The sequence below is a fragment of the Schistocerca nitens genome, chromosome 5 (genome assembly GCF_023898315.1).
Source record: "Schistocerca nitens isolate TAMUIC-IGC-003100 chromosome 5, iqSchNite1.1, whole genome shotgun sequence".
NCBI lineage: Eukaryota > Metazoa > Arthropoda > Insecta > Orthoptera > Acrididae > Schistocerca > Schistocerca nitens.
Window position 1 is genome coordinate 683865480 of NC_064618.1, and position 23660 is coordinate 683889139.

General features: G+C 41.1%; 1 protein-coding gene across 1 annotated transcript in view; it reads right to left on the bottom strand.

Moving 5' to 3' along the window:
• Nucleotides 1-13823: 13823 nt before the first annotated feature.
• Nucleotides 13824-23660, bottom strand: part of LOC126260656 (homeobox protein Nkx-6.1-like) — a 251246-nt gene continuing 241409 nt past the window's right edge. Inside the window, exon 3 of the mRNA XM_049957992.1 lies at nt 13824-14042. Coding sequence (XP_049813949.1) covers nt 13824-14042 — 219 coding nt within the window. The remainder of the gene's footprint in view (nt 14043-23660) is intronic.

Genomic DNA, 23660 nt, shown 5'->3' on the forward strand with positions numbered 1-23660 from the left:
TTGTCACTGAATGTCATGCTATTCGCAGTGGCCTGCAGAGTACGGATGTAGATGTAGATGAGTATGCTTGGCAGTCTTGCTGGCTCGACATAGTTCCTTGCAAATGTTAAAAATACGATACTAGTTATGCAAATGTTTTCACACGTTATTAACGAGTGCTACAAACAGTATATTTTAGCAGAAGTCAAGGAAAATTTCAGTGGACTCCTGTAAGTGCGAGAGTACGAAAAACGGATGCGATCAAAAACAACGTAGAATACGAGCAGTATACTTCCAATGCATTTAAGTCGAGCAGTACGGAGTGGTAAGCAGTAACAAACAGACATGACTCCACAGAACACCATGCTACCTACTATTTCACAGGAAAAAAAAACAGATATGGAAACTTACTCCACCCAGTATTATGTATGAGAGCAAAAATTAAGCAGATTACTAGCATTACTCGTCTTTTCGATCTGCAGCTCTCGTCCTTTCTTTCCGCATTTGCAGTTAAATTATAGGATATGTGTTCAGCCTTTTTGCAAACACACTGCTTTTCCTTTTCACCCAAACATGTTTCAGCATCTATGTGGCCTCATAAGTGGGTTTTCTGTTTACTGAAAAACTGAAAAAAGTGAAAATATTTCAGGTTATAATTGATTTAACAAAGTGAGGCCTAAAGCAAGTTTTTGTTCGTTTAGCTTCTTATGTGATTTTACATTATGTGGTTTTGCAGGACCAACTCCATAGTGTCTTGCACCGATAACTTGTCATCTGCAAAAGCAAACGATGTAAATGTGAATTTCATTGGCGAATTAATGCATCCTTTGATTTTTAAAAACGCGATTTTATGTTTGTAAAAGTGTTTTGCGTATATATATTTGTTACTACTCACGTTTTGTTGTCACTGATTCTTTATCCTTTGGATTCCGAAGACACTGGATACACATATTAATGTAATTTATTTCTTTATAAAAGCCTTTTTACTTCGCATCATGCGGTGAGCACTCTGTTGTGTTTCCTAACCCCGTCTGCGTTCATTTTTTCCCTAGATAGTTCGGCGCCGAATTTGAATTTTGTGTACTTTTCTCTCTCTTCCTGTGTTTGTGTGTGTGTGTGTGTGTGTGAGTTCCTTTAGCTGTTTATGTTGCCTTTTCTGAAAGTTACTTAAATGTGTTAAATAAGGTGCCTTTACAAAGTATAGTGTTTTCATTTAAAACTTGTTGCCTTCGTCTCTTGCCTTCTGCAAGTGGAAGTTCTCTTCTACTGTCAGTTTGTGGTATAAGTCGGGTGGTGGTTATGGGCTCTTAGGCGGTCAGCAAATGTGCTATGGGTGCTGTTACTTTTTAGGGCTTTGAGGTGTTCTGAATATATTGTTTTAAAGTTCCTGCATGTTCGTCCTACGTATACTGACTGACAAGTGTTGCATATGAGCTCATATGTTCCTGACCTGTTGAATTTATCTGTGGGTGTCTCCTGTGTTCTGAACTTTTTTCTGTGTTGTGTTGTCTGTCCTGTACCCTATTTGAAGTCCCAGCTTCTTCAATATGTTGTCTATTCTGTGAAGAATTCTGTTATTGTAGATGAGTATGTGCGATTTTGTTTTGTGTGTGTGTTGTATTGTTGTGTCTTGCATGTGGTCATTGTTTGTATGTTGTGTTGCTCTGTATTGTGTAAGGTTTTGTGTTCATGTTATGCTTTCGTTCCTACTCTGTTTACAAATTTGTTGATTTAATTTATCTGTCATGTGTGGATTGTAACCATTTTCCTCTGTTATCTCTTTTATTTTGTTTAGCTTCTGTGTGTAATTCAGTTTGCTTACAGGTGTTCTGTTCAATCTGTTGAGCATGAATCTGAAGCTTTCTTGCTTGTGTACCACCGAGTGGTTCGACAGATTGTGAATGGTGATGCTTGTGTTTGTCGGTTTCATGAATATTGTGAAATCGTGGGTGTTGTTCGTTTTCGTATGGTGAGGTCCAGGAAATTCAGTGTGTTGTCTGTTTCTGTTTCTAATGTGAAGTGAATTTTTGTGTGTACGTTGTTCATTTCCTTGTGTAGCTGTTTTTTATGTGTTATATGTGTACGTTGTTCATCAGTTAGGCATATTATCTCATCGACATAACAGTAACAGTATATGACTTCGTATCTTTTTGGTCTTATTATATGTGTGACGATCCTGTTCTCCAGGTTGTTCATGAATATGTTGGCTAGGAGGCCACTAATTGGGGATCCCGTCTGGAGTCCGGGTTGGGAATAAAATTCTTTGTTGAACATCAAGTAATTTTGTGCTGTTATGGTCTTGAGTATGGTTGCTATTTCATTAATGTGTGAGACTGGTGTATTTCCTTGTTGTATTAGTCTTTGTATGCTGATGTAGATTGTTTCATTGATTGGAATACAAGTGTGCATTGATGTGACATCAGATGATACGAGACTTGCTGTGTCTGGTATATCTATGTTCTTCATTCTCACAACCAGTTGCATTGAGTTCTCTAGATTTCTGTTGTTTTCAAAAGTATACATGTTCTTTACTAACGTATGTGTATGTTGGGCTAGGTGGTATGATGGAGCATTTCTGAAGTCAATGACCGACCTTAATGGGGTATGTTCTTTGTTCATCTTTGGTAGGGGTTTTAGAGTGGGTGCCTTAGGATACTTTTGTGTTATTGATTTTGTCTGGCCTTTTAAGAATGTATTTTTGATGTTTTTTAATGTTTTAGACGTTTCTCTGACATTTTGCTGTTGGGTCACTGATCAGTTTTATGATATTTTTGTCCTTCAGAAACACTAATGTTTTATCTATGTATTCCTTTTCATTCATAATCACAACAAAACGTGATTTGTAACAAATATATATGGAAAACATTTTGAAACGCCAAAAATCACGTTTTTAAAAATCAAGGGATGTGTTAAATGGCCGATGAAATTTACATTTAATCGTTTGGTTTTCAGATGGCAAGCTGTCAATGCAGGACGCTGTAGAGTTGGTCCTGCAAAACCACATATTGTAAAATCACGGTAAGAAGTAAAACGAACAAAAACCTTCTTTAGGCCTCACTTTGTTAAATCAGTTATAACCTAAAATATTTTCACTTATTTCAATTTTTCAGTAATTAAAAAACTCACTTATGTTGGCACAGGAGTGCTGAAATATGTGTGGGTAAAAAAAAAAGAGCAGTGTGTTTGCAAAAAGGCGGAACCCATGTCTTATAATACCAGCATTACATGTACAACGCAATTCAAAGAGTATAATACACAAAAGAACATCGTTATCAGGAACGTAATTTACACTTGATAACAGCCATATGGTCGAAATTGCATTATTAGGTTCTACAAATAAATACACTTTACCACAGGACTACCAGATCCACCTATAAAGTGCAAATGAATAATACTTTATTACCTAGTACTCGTATTTCGCAAGTAAGACTGCAGTTATCGCGCCATGTTTTCCCGAATTCGAAGTTCACTGTCAAGCAGCTTGGAGCGCTATTGTCGGTCTTTGCTTCCGTATCGTAACACTGTGTAACACCATAGCTCTAATGCTGTAATGATTTATTTTGCTTTTTGTTCATTTTATGTTTCATCATTGAGCTTCTGTAAATGTGTTTGATTGAATAGATAACACAAAATTGTATACTCATTTCTTTGTACAAACTTTGACTTCATGTTTTGGTTCAATACAAAGTAGTGTATCTACAATTTATATTCTTTGTCCCATTTGGAGGGAACAAAACTTACTGTATATGATTGTAATTTTGTGTGAATAATTTTTGTAGACATGTTAATATGTGCAAAGGTTCTGTCTTATTTAATGTATTTGTTTGCTGTTATGTAACCTGCTGATCCTCACTTAGGGCTCTTAGTTATTCTGTATGTAAAAGGTGTAGGGGTTCCCCTCGGGAACGGAACAGCGCAACGCGCGCAAAATGTGGTTGGCATAGGTGGAAAAGGTGGAACTGATAGTCAGTCGGGGACGAGCCAGCAGTCTGAGATGAGCTACGAGTCCGTGCGCTGCCGTACAAAAGTTGAATAGTGCTGGTTTCGAGAGAGGCTTTTCTGTTATTTTCCAATGCCTCGGATGGATGGATAAATAGCTGGGCTATTCTGGAATTTGCATTTATCTTCGCCACCAAGAAACGACAGAGTCCAGCAATTCTGCCTGCAATTCCACCTACCAACATGCAGTTGCCACCACATTGCGCAATCATTGCAACGTAATATTATAAGGATGTACAGTGAAGGATCAGCTTAATGGATGTGTTATTATGCTGAAATATAAGGTAATGTGTATCTGACTTTATGTACCTACCTTGATTTTTCTCCTCATCATAACACCTCTCAGGGTCCTCTCCGTTTGAAGTAAAGTGATTACCGAGTGTCCTTACTGAAAGTACGTTAAAATTCCAGTTTTCTAATTAATGCCTCTTGAACGTAGTAAAGTTAAAGTTAATGTGACAAGAAAGTGAGTTAGAGTTAATGATGCTTGCTGAAAATAACATTCTTAGTAAAAATGCTTATTAATGTTTTGTTGCCAACTTCAAATTAAAATTTCTCAAGACTGAGGCTTATAACGTTTTGCTTAGTAAATGATCACATTATTGTCTGTAATAAATCCTAAAAGGTGAGTCAGTTTCTTGCAATTTGGTCAGTATTGTGTTTCGTTGTAGTAAAAGTGAGAAAGCTGCAGTTGTGAAACTTAATATATTCTTGTTTGCTATGTGTTTGTGTATCTTGTATATTAGAAGTGCAAATTAATAGTAATATTATAAAGACCATTCACTTTATGTAAGCCTAAAAGTAATAGGGTGTTTCGATATCTCTTGTAATTTAGCAGATAGGTTGCGCTGCTCCAGTTGTTAGCTTCAATCTTAAAATATATGTGTGTCAGAGTTCATTGCACTCGCGTGTGGCCAAGTCTAGGTTGTGTTTGTCCATTATAGTTACTTATACCTACTTTCTTGAACGAGAATGTTAATCTTTCTCTTGCCTAGTTAGGCTGGCGGCCGTTTTCTTTATCTGTTGAACAGTGCAGATAGGCAAAATTTTGTTTAGTACTGTTCAAATATTTACGTAATTCTGTTCTTTCATTTCCGATGAGCCACTTCCGTTAGGTACAACACGGTCAACTTAACAAAAATCCTCCCAGAGGGTAACACTGCTCTGTTGCTTCATACCATAATTGCTATAACAAGATAATTCTGTTTGCAAACTGCCTCCAGCTTCGAGGTTATGGTGTAGCGATGGCAGACGGGTAGTGTTATAACTGGCCTTGCATTTTTGATATTTTGGTGTTCTGTGCTAGAGACTTACCTATCCTGCGTGGTCTGTGTTAATGTCTGTGCCTCATAGCAGCATTTTTCATAGTAGCAGCAGCTTTCTTTATAATTTACTTGAAGCAATTTAGCTGGCATAATCGTGACTAGCATTAAGTAGTATAGCGTATTTTCTTTTTCTCTGAATCCAGTGCACAGTTGAAGGTTCTGAGATTTGGCTATTTCATATTTGTGATCCCTTGACGGGATCTGTCGAACATTATGAAAATCAGTGAATGTCGTAAGATGATTAAGAATAAGAGTTTTCATTGTGTCAATACTAAAGTGTATCCTTTAGAATAACAGAAAATTATAACATAAATTAGGGTCATTCCGTGTCAAATCAACACACTGCTTAAGTTTGTCGTTCTCATATTTTGATGAAACTAGGTGTACCTTGTATCCATATATAGCTATGACGGAAAACCATAATTTTTTGTGATTTAATTAAAAATTTGTTAAGTCTTCAATTTTCAAATTTTCGTTAAAAACTGCTACATCATGGAGTAATAAATTGCCATTTTCTCCGGAACCATATGAGATACAGACCTGAAAAACGCGCCATTTTAAAGGTCTTTAGATGGGTTTTCATTTGGCATGCCACATGATAGGGTTTAAAAATTAATTAAAAAAATTAAATAAATTTCAAATTTTAACTTTCTAAAAAAGCCATATTTTTAAAATTTCGAAAAAATCACAGAAAACCTCTGAAAGTTTAATTTTGAGATCATCATGGGATCACATGCTGCAAAATTTTCAAGTTCCGTGTATTGCGTGAAAAATGACTTTCGTAGAGGCTCTGCATTAAGAAATCACCAAATTCATTTTAAAAATTTTTCTTACAACATGAGATTTATGAACAGCTGTGTCTATCACAACGTTTCAAAAATTGGAAATAACTGTAAAGGCTTTGTTGGTTTTGACCATGTCGTTTTCCGGCAAGGTATACATTTGGCCTGTTGGAGTCACTGGGTTCACCTTACCACGCGAATCCACATAACATCTGGCTTCTCCAGGTATGCAGAAGGAGATGGACCACTTGGATGAAGATTTTTAACCTTTAGTTCATCTTTTTTTTTCATCTTTCCCAAAATGCATGCAAGCCACCACTTGCTGTTATACACTGTAGTTAATCATCCATTTATACCTGTCAGTGACGGTGTTTCTTGGGGTTTAGTGCCAACTACTGTCACGAACTTCGTGCATTTGTCATATCTAAAACTACAGGAGTGAATGCATGAAACAAACGAGTCCCTGCAATTGTTAACGTTTTGCTGAAGCGTCTGTTTAGAAATGTGGCTGTCTCTATGTATTCGTCTAGAATTGCAAAGGTAAAATGTACTCCAGAGATGTTTTCCACTGCCCTGTTGAAAAGTTGCCGAGGTGCAGGAATTTGATTGTCATATCGATGTCGCAAACTTTCTCGTGCTGCCAGCCTCTTGACTGTGCCACCAACTCCATCGCAAGGCCCTTATCCATGTGCTGTTGCTGAAAAATGCCATTCATCCTCTATACCAAACTCAGTTTGGCACCATCAGAAAAGTAGCAAATTTTTTTAGGCTCAAGGTGCTTTTTCAAGAATTCAATGAGCATTTTCTGGAAGCAGTAGACAGCCACAGTTTTATGTTCAAGACAGTCTGAAATACACTCCTGGAAATTGAAATAAGAACACCGTGAATTCATTGTCCCAGGAAGGGGAAACTTTATTGACACATTCCTGGAGTCAGATACATCACATGATCACACTGACAGAACCACAGGCACATAGACACAGGCAACAGAGCATGCACAATGTCGCCACTAGTACAGTGTATATCCACCTTTCGCAGCAATGCAGGCTGCTATTCTCCCATGGAGACGATCGTAGAGATGCTGGATGTAGTCCTGTGGAACGGCTTGCCATGCCATTTCCACCTGGCGCCTCAGTTGGACCAGCGTTCGTGCTGGACGTGCAGACCGCGTGAGACGACGCTTCATCCAGTCCCAAACATGCTCAATGGGGGACAGATCCGGAGATCTTCCTGGCCAGGGTAGATGACTTACACCTTCTAGAGCACGCTGGGTGGCACGGGATACATGCGGACGTGCATTGTCCTGTTGGAACAGCAAGTTCCCTTGCCGGTCTAGGAATGGTAGAACGATGGGTTCGATGACGGTTTGGATGTACCGTGCACTATTCAGTGTCCCCTCGACGATCACCAGTGGTGTACGGCCAGTGTAGGAGATCGCTCCCCACACCATGATGTCGGGTGTTGGCCCTGTGTGCCTCGGTCGTATGCAGTCCTGATTGTGGCGCTCACCTGCACGGCGCCAAACACGCATACGACCATCATTGGCACCAAGGCAGAAGCGACTCTCATCGCTGAAGACGACACGTCTCCATTCGTCCCTCCATTCACGCCTGTCGCGACACCACTGGGGGCGGGCTGCACGATGTTGGGGCGTGAGCGGAAGACGGCCTAACGGTGTGCGGGACCGTAGCCCAACTTCATGGAGACGGTTGCGAATGGTCCTCGCCGATACCCCAGGAGCAACAGTGTCCCTAATTTGCTGGGAAGTGGCGGTGCGGTCCCCTACGGCACTGCGTAGGATCCTACGGTCTTGGCGTGCATCCGTGCGTCGCTGCGGTCCGGTCCCAGGTCGACGGGCACGTGCACCTTCCGCCGACCACTGGCGACAACATCGATGTACTGTGGAGACCTCACGCCCCACGTGTTGAGCAATTCGGCGGTACGTCCACCCGGCCTCCCGCATGCCCACTATACGCCCTCGCTCAAAGTCCGTCAACTGCACATACGGTTCACGTCCACGCTGTCGCGGCATGCTACCAGTGTTAAAGACTGCGATGGAGCTCCGTATGCCACGGCAAACTGGCTGACACTGACGGCGGCGGTGCACAAATGCTGCGCAGCTAGCGCCATTCGACGGCCAACACCGCGGTTCCTGGTGTGTCCACTGTGCCGTGCGTGTGATCATTGCTTGTACAGCCCTCTCGCAGTGTCCGGAGCAAGTATGGTGTGTCTGACACACCGGTGTCAATGTGTTCTTTTTTCCATTTCCAGGAGTGTAACAACATAACTGAGATGTTCTGTTTCTGTTTCTCCTTTGTAGTACACAACAAATGGGTGAACAGTGGCTGCTTACTTGTCCAGAGATAGATCTGGACCTCATCCTGCGTAAAAAATGAGTAGTTTTCTGAAAAATCACAGTACACAGCAAATCCTGAAGCTTGTAGTCTTTTCCTAATGTGTTTCACAAATGAACTTTGTTTTTCTGCAGTAAAGTCATGACGGACCAACATAGACACCTTATTGCAAAATAAATTGATGAACTCTGTAGTTGATAATTGTAATGCTTCCTATTTACACCTGTCTGCAGAAATCCACTGTCGGAAGATGACATAGTCTATCAGATTTTCTTCAAATGCCTTCTGAATTATAATTTTGATTTCCTTATTACCATGGCATAAATTACAGTCTCCCAATTGCAATCTATTAGTGGTGGATGACACAGATCCTTTACAAAACAATGTTTATATGTCTGTATTTCTCCGCTTGTTACTGAGTTCAACCTTGCATTTTCAATCGTAAATTTCAAATTTTGGTGAATGACATACACACAAGGTGTGTGTAGCACAGGGCCTTGCTGGAATACAGCTTTTAGGCCTCAACTGTGCAAATTTGGAAAAAAACTGACAGGCATATTACGAAAATTTTCTTTAAACACTCTCTATGCCTCCTTTGAATTACAAAGAAAAAGTGTTTTTGGAACTTTAATTTACTGTCCACTCGACCGAGCGAGGTGGCGCAGTGGTTAGACACTGGACTCGCATTCGGGAGGACGACGGTTCAATCCCGCGTCCGGCCATCCTGATTTAGTTTTTCCGTGATTTCCCTAAATCACTCCAGGCAAATGCCGGGATGGTTCCTCTGAAAGGGCACGGCCGAATTCCTTCCCCATCCTTCCCTAATCCGATGAGACCGATGACCTCGCTGTCTGGTCTCCTTCCCCGAAACCAACCAACCTACTGTCCACCGCTGTCCTTCATTGAAACACAATCCATTACTCCAGGCACCGCGCCGCTTATGTCGTCACTCTCATAAAATGACTAAATGGTGTGGGCAGTTTCTACTGGCAGATTCTTCCCTGGTTTTGATGTGGAGCCGGCCGCAGTGGCCGTGCGGTTCTAGGCGCTACAGTCTGGAGCCGAGCGACCGCTACGCTTGCAGGTTCGAATCCTGCCTCGGGCATGGATGTGTGTGATGTCCTTAGGTTAGTTAGGTTTAATTAGTTCTAAGTTCTAGGCGACTGATGACCTCAGAAGTTAAGTCGCATAATGCTCAGAGCCATTTCATGTGGATTTTCCAAAACACCTTCATTCTGTAATAGCTGCTTTGCTAGCCGTACCATGTATTATGGCGCATTGAACTCGTGCATTATCTTCCTTACACTCCATGATTTAGGCAGGCATGTTAAAACCATGATTTTCTTTTTTATGCTGCTTAAGTTTGTGAAGTTGGTCTTCAGATTGTTTAAAACTTCTCTTTCTGACACCTCAGTGTCACTTTCAGAAGGCTTTGTGTTACCAGATTCCTTTTCATACCAGAATCGATTCTTTTTCTCTTTCCTGCAGAATATCTCTTATTATTATTATTATTATTATTATTATTATTATTATCTTTTATACATGCGTTGTGAGAGGCGCTGACGCTTTCACCTAGAATAACTTTTGACTTGTCAAATACGTTTGTATTCGTTTTTGGGGTGGATAAACTTTGCAGTACTTGGAGATATTTGTAATGTTTGTTAGCCTACGCGAACATTGCCCAGAGGAGAGTCAAATAACGAGCACTGCGATTTAAGTTCATCATTAATATTCAAAATACAAACATCTATTAGACTGATAAATTTTTGCACCAAAGGATCATTTCAGAATGAAGAAAGTCCAATGATATAACTCTTGTATAGATCTAATAAGAAGTTACAGGGTAAGGCTTTACTGAAAACGGAGATTTTTTTGTGTTGGTCTTGAAGTCGTTTGAATGGCATACCACTCGGAGGTTTAAGCCACTCTCCACGGAAATTTTGTGTGCGGAAGGAAATACAGCTGACGTTTACGTATGCGACTTCTAACATTTTTCGTAACAGAATTGCTTTTTAGAGGAATAGTTCCACCGTACCCCCTTTGAAACCCCCCGTAAAGTATCACACTACTGGTGGAAGTATTTTTTATCTTGAGAATGCATTTTCTGTCGAGAGGAACCAGTGTTGCACCATTCCTTCTGAAGACCGAAGCTTAAATCTCCAATGCTCTGTCTGGAAATGTAACTAATTCTAAGTACGTCCATCCTGGGCAGTCCGAGGTTGTACTTCATGCAAATGACGTAATTGTCCATGGTACGGTAAACCCTGATCCTCGTTATATTATATCGTGTAGGTGTCAATATAGGGATGGTTGATAAATACTGATTTGTGTGATGTAGTCGTGGCAGCCTCAGAAACAGGACTAATACAACTTTTACTTTCTTTTTGGAACGCGACCTTCATCTACTGCCTCTGAGTCATATAAACTGTGTTGTACGTGTTTTCAAGTTTAATCGTTTTGAGTTTTATACAGAAATCTAAATACTCGTAGAAATGTTTGACTTTAAGTCTCAACGGATGAACGATATGCGTTTAACGTGGGTAAATGTTTACGAACAGACTCATGTAGATTTCGTGTGATTTGATACTGGCTGTCATATCCTTGTTTGAAGCTGGCAGTTTTCTCCGTCTTATGTCATCTACTTTTTTAAGCATACAGTATCACACAGAAAACTTAATTACTGCAGTCATAAAAACATAACTGCCAGAGAAATCTTGAAAATGAATTATTATGCTTACTTTTGAGGTAGAGGAATGAGGAGTTTAGGTATATTGTGGGAGATTACTAAATCATACACATTCTAATTCGCAACATGTTTATATTACAAATAATTGGTATATTAGCTGGTATACACGTACAAGGTTGTTACTTTTCGAAATCAGATATCATTTTCAGCAGCCATTTACTCATTACACTCATTTACACACTGCACTCACACACGCACGCTGTCTAGTAGAGATTTCTTTATTTATAATCTTATTTTTAAATTATGCACTTAATTACACAGATAAAATAACATTTATTCGAAGAACGCTTGTTTCCTGTACGTTAATGGCGGCGCACACATTCGCCGCTATCTGCTTCCACGACGCAATGCGCGGTCCGCTGTTTTAACACGCAGTGCCCGCGCACAGCTGTGAAACCAATTTTTTGGGGCCAGCAATATATACGCCCTATCTCTGGGACGTGCTTTTGCAGTAATATTATCAGCGCCTGACTAGTTGCTTTATTCCTTCCCACAGGAACCGTACACCACGCTAATCTCCCCGCCTTTGCCTTTTTTCCCCCTCCCTCCCTCCCTCCCTCGCCTCTGTTGCCGACCAGCGAGCCGCGGCAGATATACTTTACAATATACATAATCTTATTTACAAGTCCATATATAGCTTCGCGGGCACCCTGCTATGCATCCTCTCGCTGATTAGGCCTTCTACCTATCTTACTGGTTAATCTAGAACGTGCAAAATGTACAGCTAGGTTCATATTCTTTGGTTGCATTTGCATAATACTGCGCGCCCTCTTTTTAAAAATAATACAGACTGTCACGCCGCACCTCCAGATACCAACAGTGTAGTCTGTTCGCTTCCACACCAACTACGGGTCCAGCTGAACTGACGAAACGGGGTGTCAGATACGACAGGATCTAGATACATAGTACAGGCTACATATTTCATTTTACCATCAATTTCATTACTATAAATTACATGTGAGGTCATTCGAAAATTATCTTTACAAACGAACGTTCGTTCTACTTCTAGTTATGAGTTGAATAAAAACTTTATCATCGTTTCGTCATTTCAGCTTCAACAATTAAAAAGAAAAATCGTAACTATGCGCAGTGAAAATGCAAATTAGAAATTTATAATCTAGGCAACAGTTCAATTGCAGTAACAAGTAAATGTCCCAGTTATGCTCCTTGCTCGTAAAAGTTATTCGTGCGTGACGCTTCCTCAGTTTCTTCCATTCATGCGGCGATCTTCCTTGGGAACAGTTAACGAACATCGTTGTTATTGCTGTCACTAACACAGGCAACACATGAAACCGCTGAGCCGGAAGCTACAATTCCCCTGGCGTCATACAAAACCATTAGCTTTTTATACTGAAGGGTACAGGAAACTTGATAAATGCTTGCTGAAACGCCTCAAGAACATGAGGAACAGCACAACGTGCAGCGCATAACGGAAACGAGCCCCTGCAGCAGCGCTAATGTCTAACTAACTAGCGACATTTCTTGCAGAAACCACCACAGACCTCGGAAAAGAAGTACCGTTCTTTTGTAGCATCAACTGCGCTACTTTCTTATTAGTAATAGAATTAGAGGAGTATATAACATTAGCACCCTTATTTTTATTTAATGATTGCACGGGCTTTCATGAAATTGTACTGGTTTCCTTCATATTTTTTCGATTTTTGAAGTATAACTGCTCTTAACATTGCGAGAATATTGATCTCTGTCTTATGTTAAAAATTAATTCCTGAATCTTTTTGCTTGTAAACATTGTTCATTTACTAGAATGAATCATTCACAGTGTAATGGATCATACAGCGCTTTCAAACGTCTTGACAGACTAAAAGTTTCTTCCAGATCCGAATCAGAACCCGTACTCGTGTTTTCTTCTAGCAGCTCGACCTAGACCCCACCCTCGAGTTAGATCGATGCTCATATCTCTCCAATTTTCCCACGCCGCTGGGACTCTCTTGTATATCTTACCAGACAAGTATCCTGGTATAAGTAATATGGCGGAGGCTGGTTTGATACTGGCAAACGGATAGATTGACAAGTGTCTGGATAGCGTTTTAGTCTGTCAGAACACCGTATCGTTGTTACTGTTACAATTTAGAAATCAGTTTTACGGTATTAATCGTTTTCTTTGATCTGTAGAACGGTTTTCTAAATGCAAAAATTTTCACCTTCTATCATTCTTTCTGTGTAACAGCAAGCATTTATGTTCTCCTAACCTATAGTTTCTGCCAGTAAACATCACATTTGCAATTCATTGTACTTCGCAGTACTGCATACCAAATATTCTCCATTCGAACAATGGACTTTTAGTTTGGCGATGGCTGATGCAGAGCTTCCTCTCTGAAAGACAAATATGTCTCCGTGTGTGTAATTCAGCCTCGAGCACCAGAAAATTGTTGTGATGTATGCGAACAGAGGTTATCGACAGCGAATGGGAGACTGCCAGCAGCGGACTGTTTACGCTACAAGGTGGCTCTGAGATGCGTCACGGTAAATATTTCCCAACAGTTGAGGACCACTCAGTTTGGAACAGCGGTCTGTCTGTCGCGGGTGCCGTAGAAACTTGAGGTCCAGCGTTCTGCGACGAGGCTGGAGACGCGTCGAGCAGGCTGAAGCGCTCGTCGGACGGAGCCGACGCCCCGGCTCAGGGGCGGCCCGTCAGCTCGGCGGCCTCGCCGGCGAGTTCGCGGCGCAGCCGCTTGGCGGCGCTGGCGGCGCGGCCCAGGTCGTCGTCGCGGTCGGACGCGTCGGCGTCGGCGTCCGCGTCGGCCAGCCCCTCCGCCTCCTCCTGCTTGCGCTTCGCCGTCGCCATCTCGGCCGCGTGCTTCTTGCGCCACTTGGTGCGCCGGTTCTGGAACCACACCTGCAACGCAAGAAAGAAAATGTGTCAGGTCATCCTGTACCCTGTCACATCTGATAACGTTATACACTGTCTAGCTAAATAAATGGACAGTCTGTTTAACGGAGAGTTTTAGTGAAAGATTGAGAAAGACTAATGATGGTGAAAATGATGGGAGTTAACAATGTGTGACCATGCTCCCGGAGTCAAGCCAAAAGCGAGTAATTAAAAAAAAAAAAATGGTTCAAATGGCTCTGAACCATGGGACTTAACATCTGAGGTCATCAGTCCTCTAGAACTTAGAACTACTTAAACCTAACTAAGCTAAGGACATCACACACATCCATGCGCGAGGCAGGATTCGAACCTGCGACCGTAGCAGTCGCGCGGTCCCGGACTGAAGCACCTAGAACGGCTCGGCCACCGCGGCCGTCCGATACTTTTTTTTTTTTTTTTTTTTTTTGCGGGGTTGCTTGTTCTAGCGTTTTCCTTTTCTGACATCTCAAACGGATCACTCTGTACACTGACAGAGTGTGTGCAACACAAACAACTCAGTGCTGCACGCAACACAAAACATACGAACTTTTATTTCTTTTTCTTTGGTATGAAAATGATTTCCGTTAAAATTGCAATGAAAATCGTTATCACTATTTATGTTAGGTGCCACAGATGCATACATTTGTTTAAATGACCACAAATTCGCCTAAAGGACTCAATCATTCATTGTTCTTTCGTTGGCCAATTTCAGCGTTACGCCATTTTCGAGTGGTCACTACAATATGTACATAGTTACATCGTAATAAGCATCTGATAGGCAACCGCGTCACTAGGTTAGTTATTTTGTAGCAAAATTAGATAGGTTACAAGTGGTTTACCTTTCCAAAGATGTTTCTAAGATTCAAACATGTTTCATCGTTGTTACACCATTTAATTACTGGCTTCTCTGGCATTCATGATATGTTTCAGGCAATATGTTGTAGTTGTCCTCAGAAATTTTGATGTTATCGTATGTTACCCGTAGATACGTTGAAACGTCCCCATTTTGAACAATTTTACTCGACTGTGCTTAACCTGATACACAATATTTTTTAGCGCAACTCAATCTGACTTTAAATAATCTCTACAAGAGAATGGCCCTGACTAACATTAACCTGTACTTTTCACAATCACTTACCTCACAAAAATCTTGGTTACTCCCACTACTGCAATACAGCAAGCGCCACTACTGCCAACTAAATAAAAGATTCAAACTATGGAAGGCACTAACTACTGATAGGGATAGTTAGCAAATGAAAGATATTAATAGAGAACAAACACTGTATTTACCTTAATAGTCATAATATATATAGCAGTTCATGACAAATTACAAAACTCCGCCATCTCTCTCCCCACATCCACCACTGCTGGCGGCTCACCTCCAACTGCGCAACGCTACGCGCTGTTCACAGCCAGCTGCCTAACACTACAGTGGCGAGTATTACAACAATGCAAAGCAGCCACAGACTGCACACAGCACAGCCAGTGATTTTCATACAGAGGTGGCGTTACCAAAAAAAACCTAAACAGCCTACTTACAACGTAACCTTCATCGTTCTGTCTGCCGTCATTTGAAAAACAGAATTGCCTCAGAAAAATAGATGTTGCTGAAGAAAACACAAAACTTCGTGATGCCACCGACGTGTCGCAAATTTTCCTACCAGCAGAGCAGTCCTTCATATTTGCCTTCCAGGCCATTGTTTCTCATTCCGAATCATGTTATCCTTTACTGTGTTTTTCACGGTTTGCCGATAATTTGCGGCGTAATTAGTACTTAAAAATTTTCTCGTCGTTTCGTTTTCCGTCTGTGTCACGCAGTATTTAAATCTGTGTCATACTGCGGATTTTTCTAGTGACCCTCATTTTCTTTTTGACATAATATATTTTAGGTCTTTTGTGCTTCTTGTTTAATTTTTGTGATTGTTTCTTAATTTGTCTCTGTGATGCGTAATTGTGCTTCAGTTTGTCTTAGTACCTCTGTTTCCTCTTTGTGTCATTTCTGCCATATTCTAGGTTTTGCTAAATTTAAATAACTTTCTCCCTTTAGTTACTCTAAATTTTCTCTAAATACTACAAAAACCGGTATTTTCTTTGAATTATGTGTAAATTTTATCAAGAATTAAGAGATCCATCGAGATTCGACAGCCGGTCTGTTTGAGAATGTTTTTATGCTACTTAGCATGTCTCTTTCGCTTAGACAGACTTTATACGTATAAGACGGCCGCTGTGGCCGAGCGGTTCTAGGCGCTTCAGTCCGGATCCGCGCTGCTGCTACGGTCGCACGTTCTAATCCTGCCTCGGGCATGGATGTATGTGATATCCTTGGGTTAGTTAGGTTTGGTAGGTCTAAGTGTAGGGTTTAGATTAAAGTTCAGTCTTGATCACGTTATGTCTGTTTTAATGAGTAACCGGTTTCGGTTTTTTCCATAAAACCATCATCAGACCCATTGGCTCCCTTGAGTTGGTAGGTGGAGCTCTCCTTGCTGCTGTGCAAGGTCAGTTGACTGCACAGCAGCAAGGAGAGCTCCACCTACCAACTCAAGGGAGCCAATGGGTCTGATGATGGTTTTATAGAAAAAACCGAAACCGGTTACTCATTAAAACAGACATAACGTGATCAAGACTGAACTTTAATCTAAATATAACAATTAATTGATCACTGTATTCCAAAAATGTTTACCAAAATTGTGCTAAGTGTAGGGGACTAATGACCTCAGATGTTAAGTCCCATAGTGCTTAGAGCCATCTGAACCATTTTTATACGTATAAAAATGTGAAGTTTACCCATGTTTCCTATCCCCAACGTTTGATCTAAACGTAATTGTACTGTAGATAGGTGCTGAGTGGGAGGAATATGATGGTTAATCGCCTGCAATTGGACGATGTCTAATAAGCAAATATGAAGTTAAAATGAACCAGTGGGTTGGCAGCCGCTTCATTTATGTATAAAAAGCAAAAACTTTCATTCGTATCATTGCAGACTTAACGTTTTGTAGCTTGCAAAGTATGGTCTTGCTGATCAAATTGGTGCAAAACTGTTAACATTTTAGACCTGTTGGAATATGTATTGATGGATCATACACGAATCGTATTTGTTTAGCAGAAATCATCTTTCTGAACGTCTCTAACCCAGATAAACTTCAATGGGATTTTAATAGAAAAAGTATGAAATTGGGCCTAAAAAGACAAACGTAATGTACAACAAACTTGGGAAAAAGAAAATAGTAGAAGTTAACAATGAAGTCATAGAACCCATAGATGAGTATTTGTATTTAGGGAATCGAAAACAGTGACTTGACAGACAGCTCAAGACGTGCCCTAGAGTGGTTTTGGTAAACTATATTAGGTTTTCAAAAGCAACGTTCGGGTGTTTCTGTAAAGGACAGTTTACATACAGTTAGGTGTACTGCCAATTGTGACTTACGACTGCGATAACTGGACTTTTAAAATCGTGTACCGTTAATCGAGCACGTTGGATACAGGAGAGACAGAAACCAAGGAGCGGGTCAGGGAGAAGATTGGGGAGAAGACGCAATCAAGACACATGAAAATAGGATGGAGGTGGAGGGAATATGTAGCCCAACGAATAAATGATAAACGGAGAAAGCAGCTTCTTTGTTGAGTTTTGAGACACAAGAAAATACGAAGAATGAGACCTACTGCAACGACAAGTAGCTAGTGATTATACTAAAGAGCATAAGCTATCAGTATAAATTTTTGTCATCAGAAGAATATTTGCAAAAGGACTCATCGTCGTGTTTAATGTTCACAAATTGGTTTATTAGGGGAATCCACATTCTAATCCAACGTTGGTGTCCCAGTTTGCCCTCCGCCAACGCTTTCGGTCTTCTAAGCTCCTGCGCTAACGCGCGCACGAATTATTTCAGTTGAGATCATCCTGGAAACTGTGCCGGCAGAAATACCGTCTGTGGTCTGGCTGAGGTGTATGGGCAGGGGGGGAGGGGGGGGGCTAGCCATACGATTAAATTAAAAAAAAACTCAGATATTCCTTGAACCATTTATATATTTGTAAAGATACTCCGTATTATCGTTGTAAGATGGCTATTTTTTGATTTTCTTATTGGATGTGTTAATATTTGTATAGGAAAATGATATATTTGAAGAATTGTGGTCAGAGAAACAGTTGTTAGGCAACAGTATCTGCGTCTGCGATGGCAGCACTGTGGAGTCGTAGGATCTTTGACAGTCAGTAGTGGAAAGGTGCGGTGTGCAGCAGGCGAGGATTCGCTGAGTGTACAGTGTAATGCATAGACGCACTTTGGAACAATGTAAGTTGCAGATTTATTGCGAGGAGGAATGATGACAGAACAATAGTTGAATAGCATACGGACATAAAAAAGCTTTTGAAATGAAGAACAAGGTATTATCTGACGAGGTAAAAAGTCTATTTTTATTTTTGTACACTTGTATTGTTGGTACACTCCACCCTCGTCACAGTCGAATGTTGATAATTATTCTATTGATTGATATTCTAAGTTAATTTACTGTACCATGGAAATTATTGGATTAAATGAATTTTCATATTGAAGTCTATAATTGTTTTCTTTGATAAATTCCTTCCTAACTGAAATTTCAGTACTTAAAAGTTACGCCATGTATTTCAGTGGCATTCTGTGTGAATTTCATTAACCCTATTTCCCTGGACCAAACACAGATTTTTTTTATTTTTTTATTTTTTTTTAGCTGTTGTGGAGTATTGCTGTGTTGCTGTTTCTGCCAGTACTTCTGCCATTTTGCAGGTGAGATTCATAATGTTTCGTTTTATTTGCGCAATGTATGTTCTGCCAGTTTCTTTATTTTACGAGGGCCTTATGTTAGTGTAGAAATTTTCGTGTGTTTCAGGTTACAGTCTTATACAGGCCGACATTACAGTTTTGTTTGTTTTTTTATATAGTTACATTTTTCCGCAAACATTTTACACTGACCAAGTCCACTGAGCGTGAAATTATTGATTTGCGTATTAATTTGCTTGCGAATGCGATCGGTTTTCACACACACAGGATTCTATACAATTTCATGTAAGTGATGTGGGTTTGAGGTCAGTAGCTCATTTAGGTTGTCAGTTCACATTTCCAGGTTTGTATTCACGATAACACACTCACGCAAGTAAAGGCTACTCACTTACATCGTATTTTGGTGAGTAGTTGGCGATGTGGTGCTGTATCGAAGCCTTTCGGCAATCTTTTCACTTGAATCTATTGTTTACAAGATGTCGTATATGAATAAAGCCAGCTGTGTTTCAAGCGACTGGTTTTTGTTGAAAGGCGGTAGGCAGTCCGCTCGTCGCGACTGAAAGAAGGGCATATAAAAGGACTAAGAGAAGAACGAGCAGAGGCGAGGACTCAAACGACGTGATTTGGCGCGTCTGCGCTGCACGCGGCCACGTGCGTGGAGGGTGGCGGCGGGTGCGAGCGCGCGATCCGTCTGTGGCGGCGTGTCGGGGGCGCAGTTGGCGTGTTTGCGCCCGCCCGCTCCAGTGCTAATTACCTCCCCCCCTCCCACACCCCCGCCCCCAGTTACTAAGAGCAGTACATCACGGACGCTTTAATCATCCCTCCTTGCCGGCGCTCCTTCCTCTCCTCTATCTTTTATCATAAAGTGAAGTCCCGGCACCGGGCGGCGGATAGAGGGCGCCGGTAATCAAGTGTAATTATGCGTTGTATTTGCAAATTACACGGTATTTAGGCCGGCATGTAATGCCCATCAATCATGGCCGGGCGGGGACGCCGGGCCCCTACCACGGCCGCAACTCGCTGCTGCTCCTCTTCCTTTTCTTCGTCTCTCCTAGCCTCGTCCTTCCGCCACTTCTCCCGAGTGCGCCGTCTCGCCGTCCGGAAAGCAGAGCGAAGGGGTGGCAGAAGAGAGGGGAGGAGGCTCCGACCTCCCCTCCCCCTACCACTCCTGGCCGTCGTGCGGCCGGCGCGGCGCCTGTGCCTTATCGTCTAAATGAAGTGGTATTAGTGAGGCATCTCGGAGCGCTGCAAAATGTGGTCGGCCGGCGAGCGAAGGGCTGAAGGGCTGCCGGGGGATGGGATGGGAAGGGTTAATGCCTGCCTGCGAGGGCGGAAACTGCGCCCTGTCCGCGCCGCACCCTGGCCCTATCCCGTTTACACTCGACCAGAATGGCTTCATTACTTTCAGCGCTTCGGGAAGGAAGGACGCCGCAGCATATCATGCACGTCTTCGACGTGTTTACCCGACACTTCGGAGCGAGGACAGCGGAAGCGAAACTCGAGCCAAAACAACTGACGAGACAAATAATATAAAGGGTTGGATCAAACTTTCCCGACGAAGTTTCGTAGGTTGTCGGCGAATGGTTTGATACAAAATTGAGGAAGGTCTTGTTAAAGAATAAAAGAAAGTGGTAGCTTATCCTTTCACTAATGACAATTTTAAATTTCAAAATTTTGTTTAGGGGTAAAACTAAATAAAGAATTTGCCAGGTACGAGTAAGACTCAAGCACCAAGAGTTCCACACAAGCTTAATTATGTTCGCTGACGGTTAATTCATTCTGGGAATCGAAAATCTCGACCATTTTTGCGTGTTCGTGTTATCGACATTGATACTGGCAACATATCGTTCCCAGCGATTGCAAGATTTTCGAGAATATTTTAATAAATGTGACTTAAAGTCATGCAGGGGGCAGGCGATCAGTTATTATAAAAAAGTAGTTCTCCTCTCAGGCTGACTGGGTCGCAATGGTTAAAGTCAAACATCAAACAAGGAATAACTTTATTGCTCATATGACGCGTTTCGGAATTCTCCATCTTCAGACATATAGGAGACTAGCCTGCGAACGTTTGTTTCACTTTAAACTTGAAACGCCATGTCTACGTACAGCAATCGCTCCTGGATGTCTGATAACGGATAAATTCCGAAACGCGTCATACGAGCGATAAAATCATTCGTTGCTTGATGTCTGACTTTTCCCATCGCGTCCCAGTCAATGCAAAACTACTGATTGTTTTAGCTTCAAGTTTGACTTCGGATAACAAATGACAAAAGATATATTTTTTCGTGTGATATAATTACAGTTCATCATTTTCGGAGTTTTTCGTTTACTTGTACTGTGAAACTTTGTTTCTTGCCGAATTTCATCATTGTAGATCAATGGGAAGTACCCTACAGGTTTTGATGAGTGACTTTGTGAGTATTAAAATCTGTGACATAAATGGCCCTGTCTTTTGACTGTATTGACTTAGAAGCTTCAATTTATTATACTGCCAAGTGATCATAGGCCTCAGTACGTGACACAAATTTCAACCTCATGCGTCTTCCCGTTCCTAAGAAAATTGGTTTCTAACAGTAGGACTGACAGACAGACAGACAGACGGACAACAACGCGAAGCTATAAGGGCTCCCATTTCACCGCTCTGGGCACGGAATCCTAAAAACTGATTCATAAGAGTTAACTTCACACCTAACACTACTGCTAGTGGGATTGCACTAAATAAATCTTCCTAAATAATGTTAGCCACTACAATAACAACACAAAAAACTATTCGCACGTAACAACACTCACACCAACCCACCCACACACAAAAACATACCACACTTGACAAATGAACACATATCAAACCACACATATACAATACACACTGAAGATGAAAGAAAAACACACAGCGACAGTTAGCAACACCCCCCCCCCCCCCCCCACACACACACACAAGTTCAGTACAAGCTGCAAAGTGCAAGTGAAATGTTGAAATAAATGTGATGAGAAAACGCTGCAAATCGGCCGTCTGTAGTACGGAAACCGAGTAAATACATCTGCAGGGCGAGAAAGATGGACTAAGAACATTGGGAATCTTAAGTAACAACAAATGATTATTTAATCTCACGAATATTGGCCTGTAAAACTTACTTCTAACCTGAAAATCGAGAGAGTAACAAGAGAAAATGTAACATAGTAACACATTTGTAACTACTACGTAAAAGGCATTAACTATTGCCACCAAGAATAACTCCCAAAGTATGATAGGAGCTGGAAAGTTTGTGGGACAAAAGTTGCATGGAACAACGGAGGCCATAATATGGCGTTGGTTTTTTGTTGCTAGGTGGAATCACTTCGGAGATATGAAGGTCAACTTTGTTTCTTTAAATGGGATGCTGTAGTTTGGTACTTATTTTCTGATAGCGGCTATCGAGACGAATGCAATGTGTGTATGTGTAAAGTTTTATGCTTAATTCGCTACCGAATTGTAAACGAAAGTGGACGCCTTTTCGCTTTTGGAATCCTTGTAGAGCACCAAGCACAGCTCAAAATAAACATCTAGGGCCACATAAACAGGAACTTCTCCGTTCGTAACTGATAATGGCTCTATTGTTAATTACCAGACTATTTAATGATGACTGGTTGCTTTTCTGTTGCTTTCAGTAACAATTCACATGTGTTTCCACTACGGGAAAACTCTCATTGCTAGATTTACACGTAAGATTATACCAAACTAACACACTCTGTATCCTCACCTGTAAAAGAGATGCAAACTGTGTTTACGATGAATGAAGCTCATATTTCGGTACCTGCGCTTACGAAGAGGGCGAAGTAACCGATGGTTTAGAACAGTAGATATTAAATCTACTAATTCTTTTACATAATAACATAACTGTGCACCTTGCGAGGGTGGATGTGAAAACACCCGAAATCGGTAGGAAACAAAAAATAAATTTCATTACATAAATAGTGACTGGTTGCAGTAATACCTTCCTCAGTAATATAACAACTGTTTCTTAATGTTAGGACGTGTCTATGACATTTGTGTATTGCTTGTGCTTTCACTAAGATCTCTTCGAATGTTAGATACACAAATCCAAAATCTGGTAAGTCGTCTCTCGAAGAGACAGCAATCGCATATTTCTGTTGATCAATAAAGTAGTCGAAAATTATAAAGCTTACTAAAACAATTACTCTATTTTAAAACCAAAGGTAAAGCTAATATAATCGAAGCTCTTCCTAGGATGCGAAAAAATGCTGAAATAACCGTTCTTATCTACGTCGTACTGCAGTGCTTTTTCCTTCTGAATCACCTGCGCAGAGGGATGCTTCTAGAACTCTACCCGATTTGAGATTGGGGCCGAGATGGCATTCTTATGAAAGCAAATGAGATGGAAACAGCTGCACCTCTGCAAGAAATCCTAAGATTTAAATTGAGGGAAGTTGTATAAAAGCGATGAAACTCGAGTGGGCGTATAAATACTTCATCTTTCTTCCCGGAGTGCGGGAAACTTCTCCCGAGCTTCGCCAACATACACATTCGCTCTGGAACGTTGTTCACGCGACCAAACAGCGTTTCATTTGATATTCTGTTATTATCATTGTACGATAATAAAGAATGTACGCCCCGTTGATTGTGTTATATAGGGTGAATGAGGAGAAAGATACATGGATTGAGGGATGATAGTATTAGTGATTCTGAACAAAAAACTTAATATGACCATATGCACTACTACGAATGGTTTCCGAGATAGAACACATTTTGTATCACTTTTGTAAGTTTTATTCAATAACTCGAAAACCTCACCATCCAGCGAAAACGTGTCGCAGTGCAAAATTAAACTACATTAAATTTCCTACAAAAAAGTCC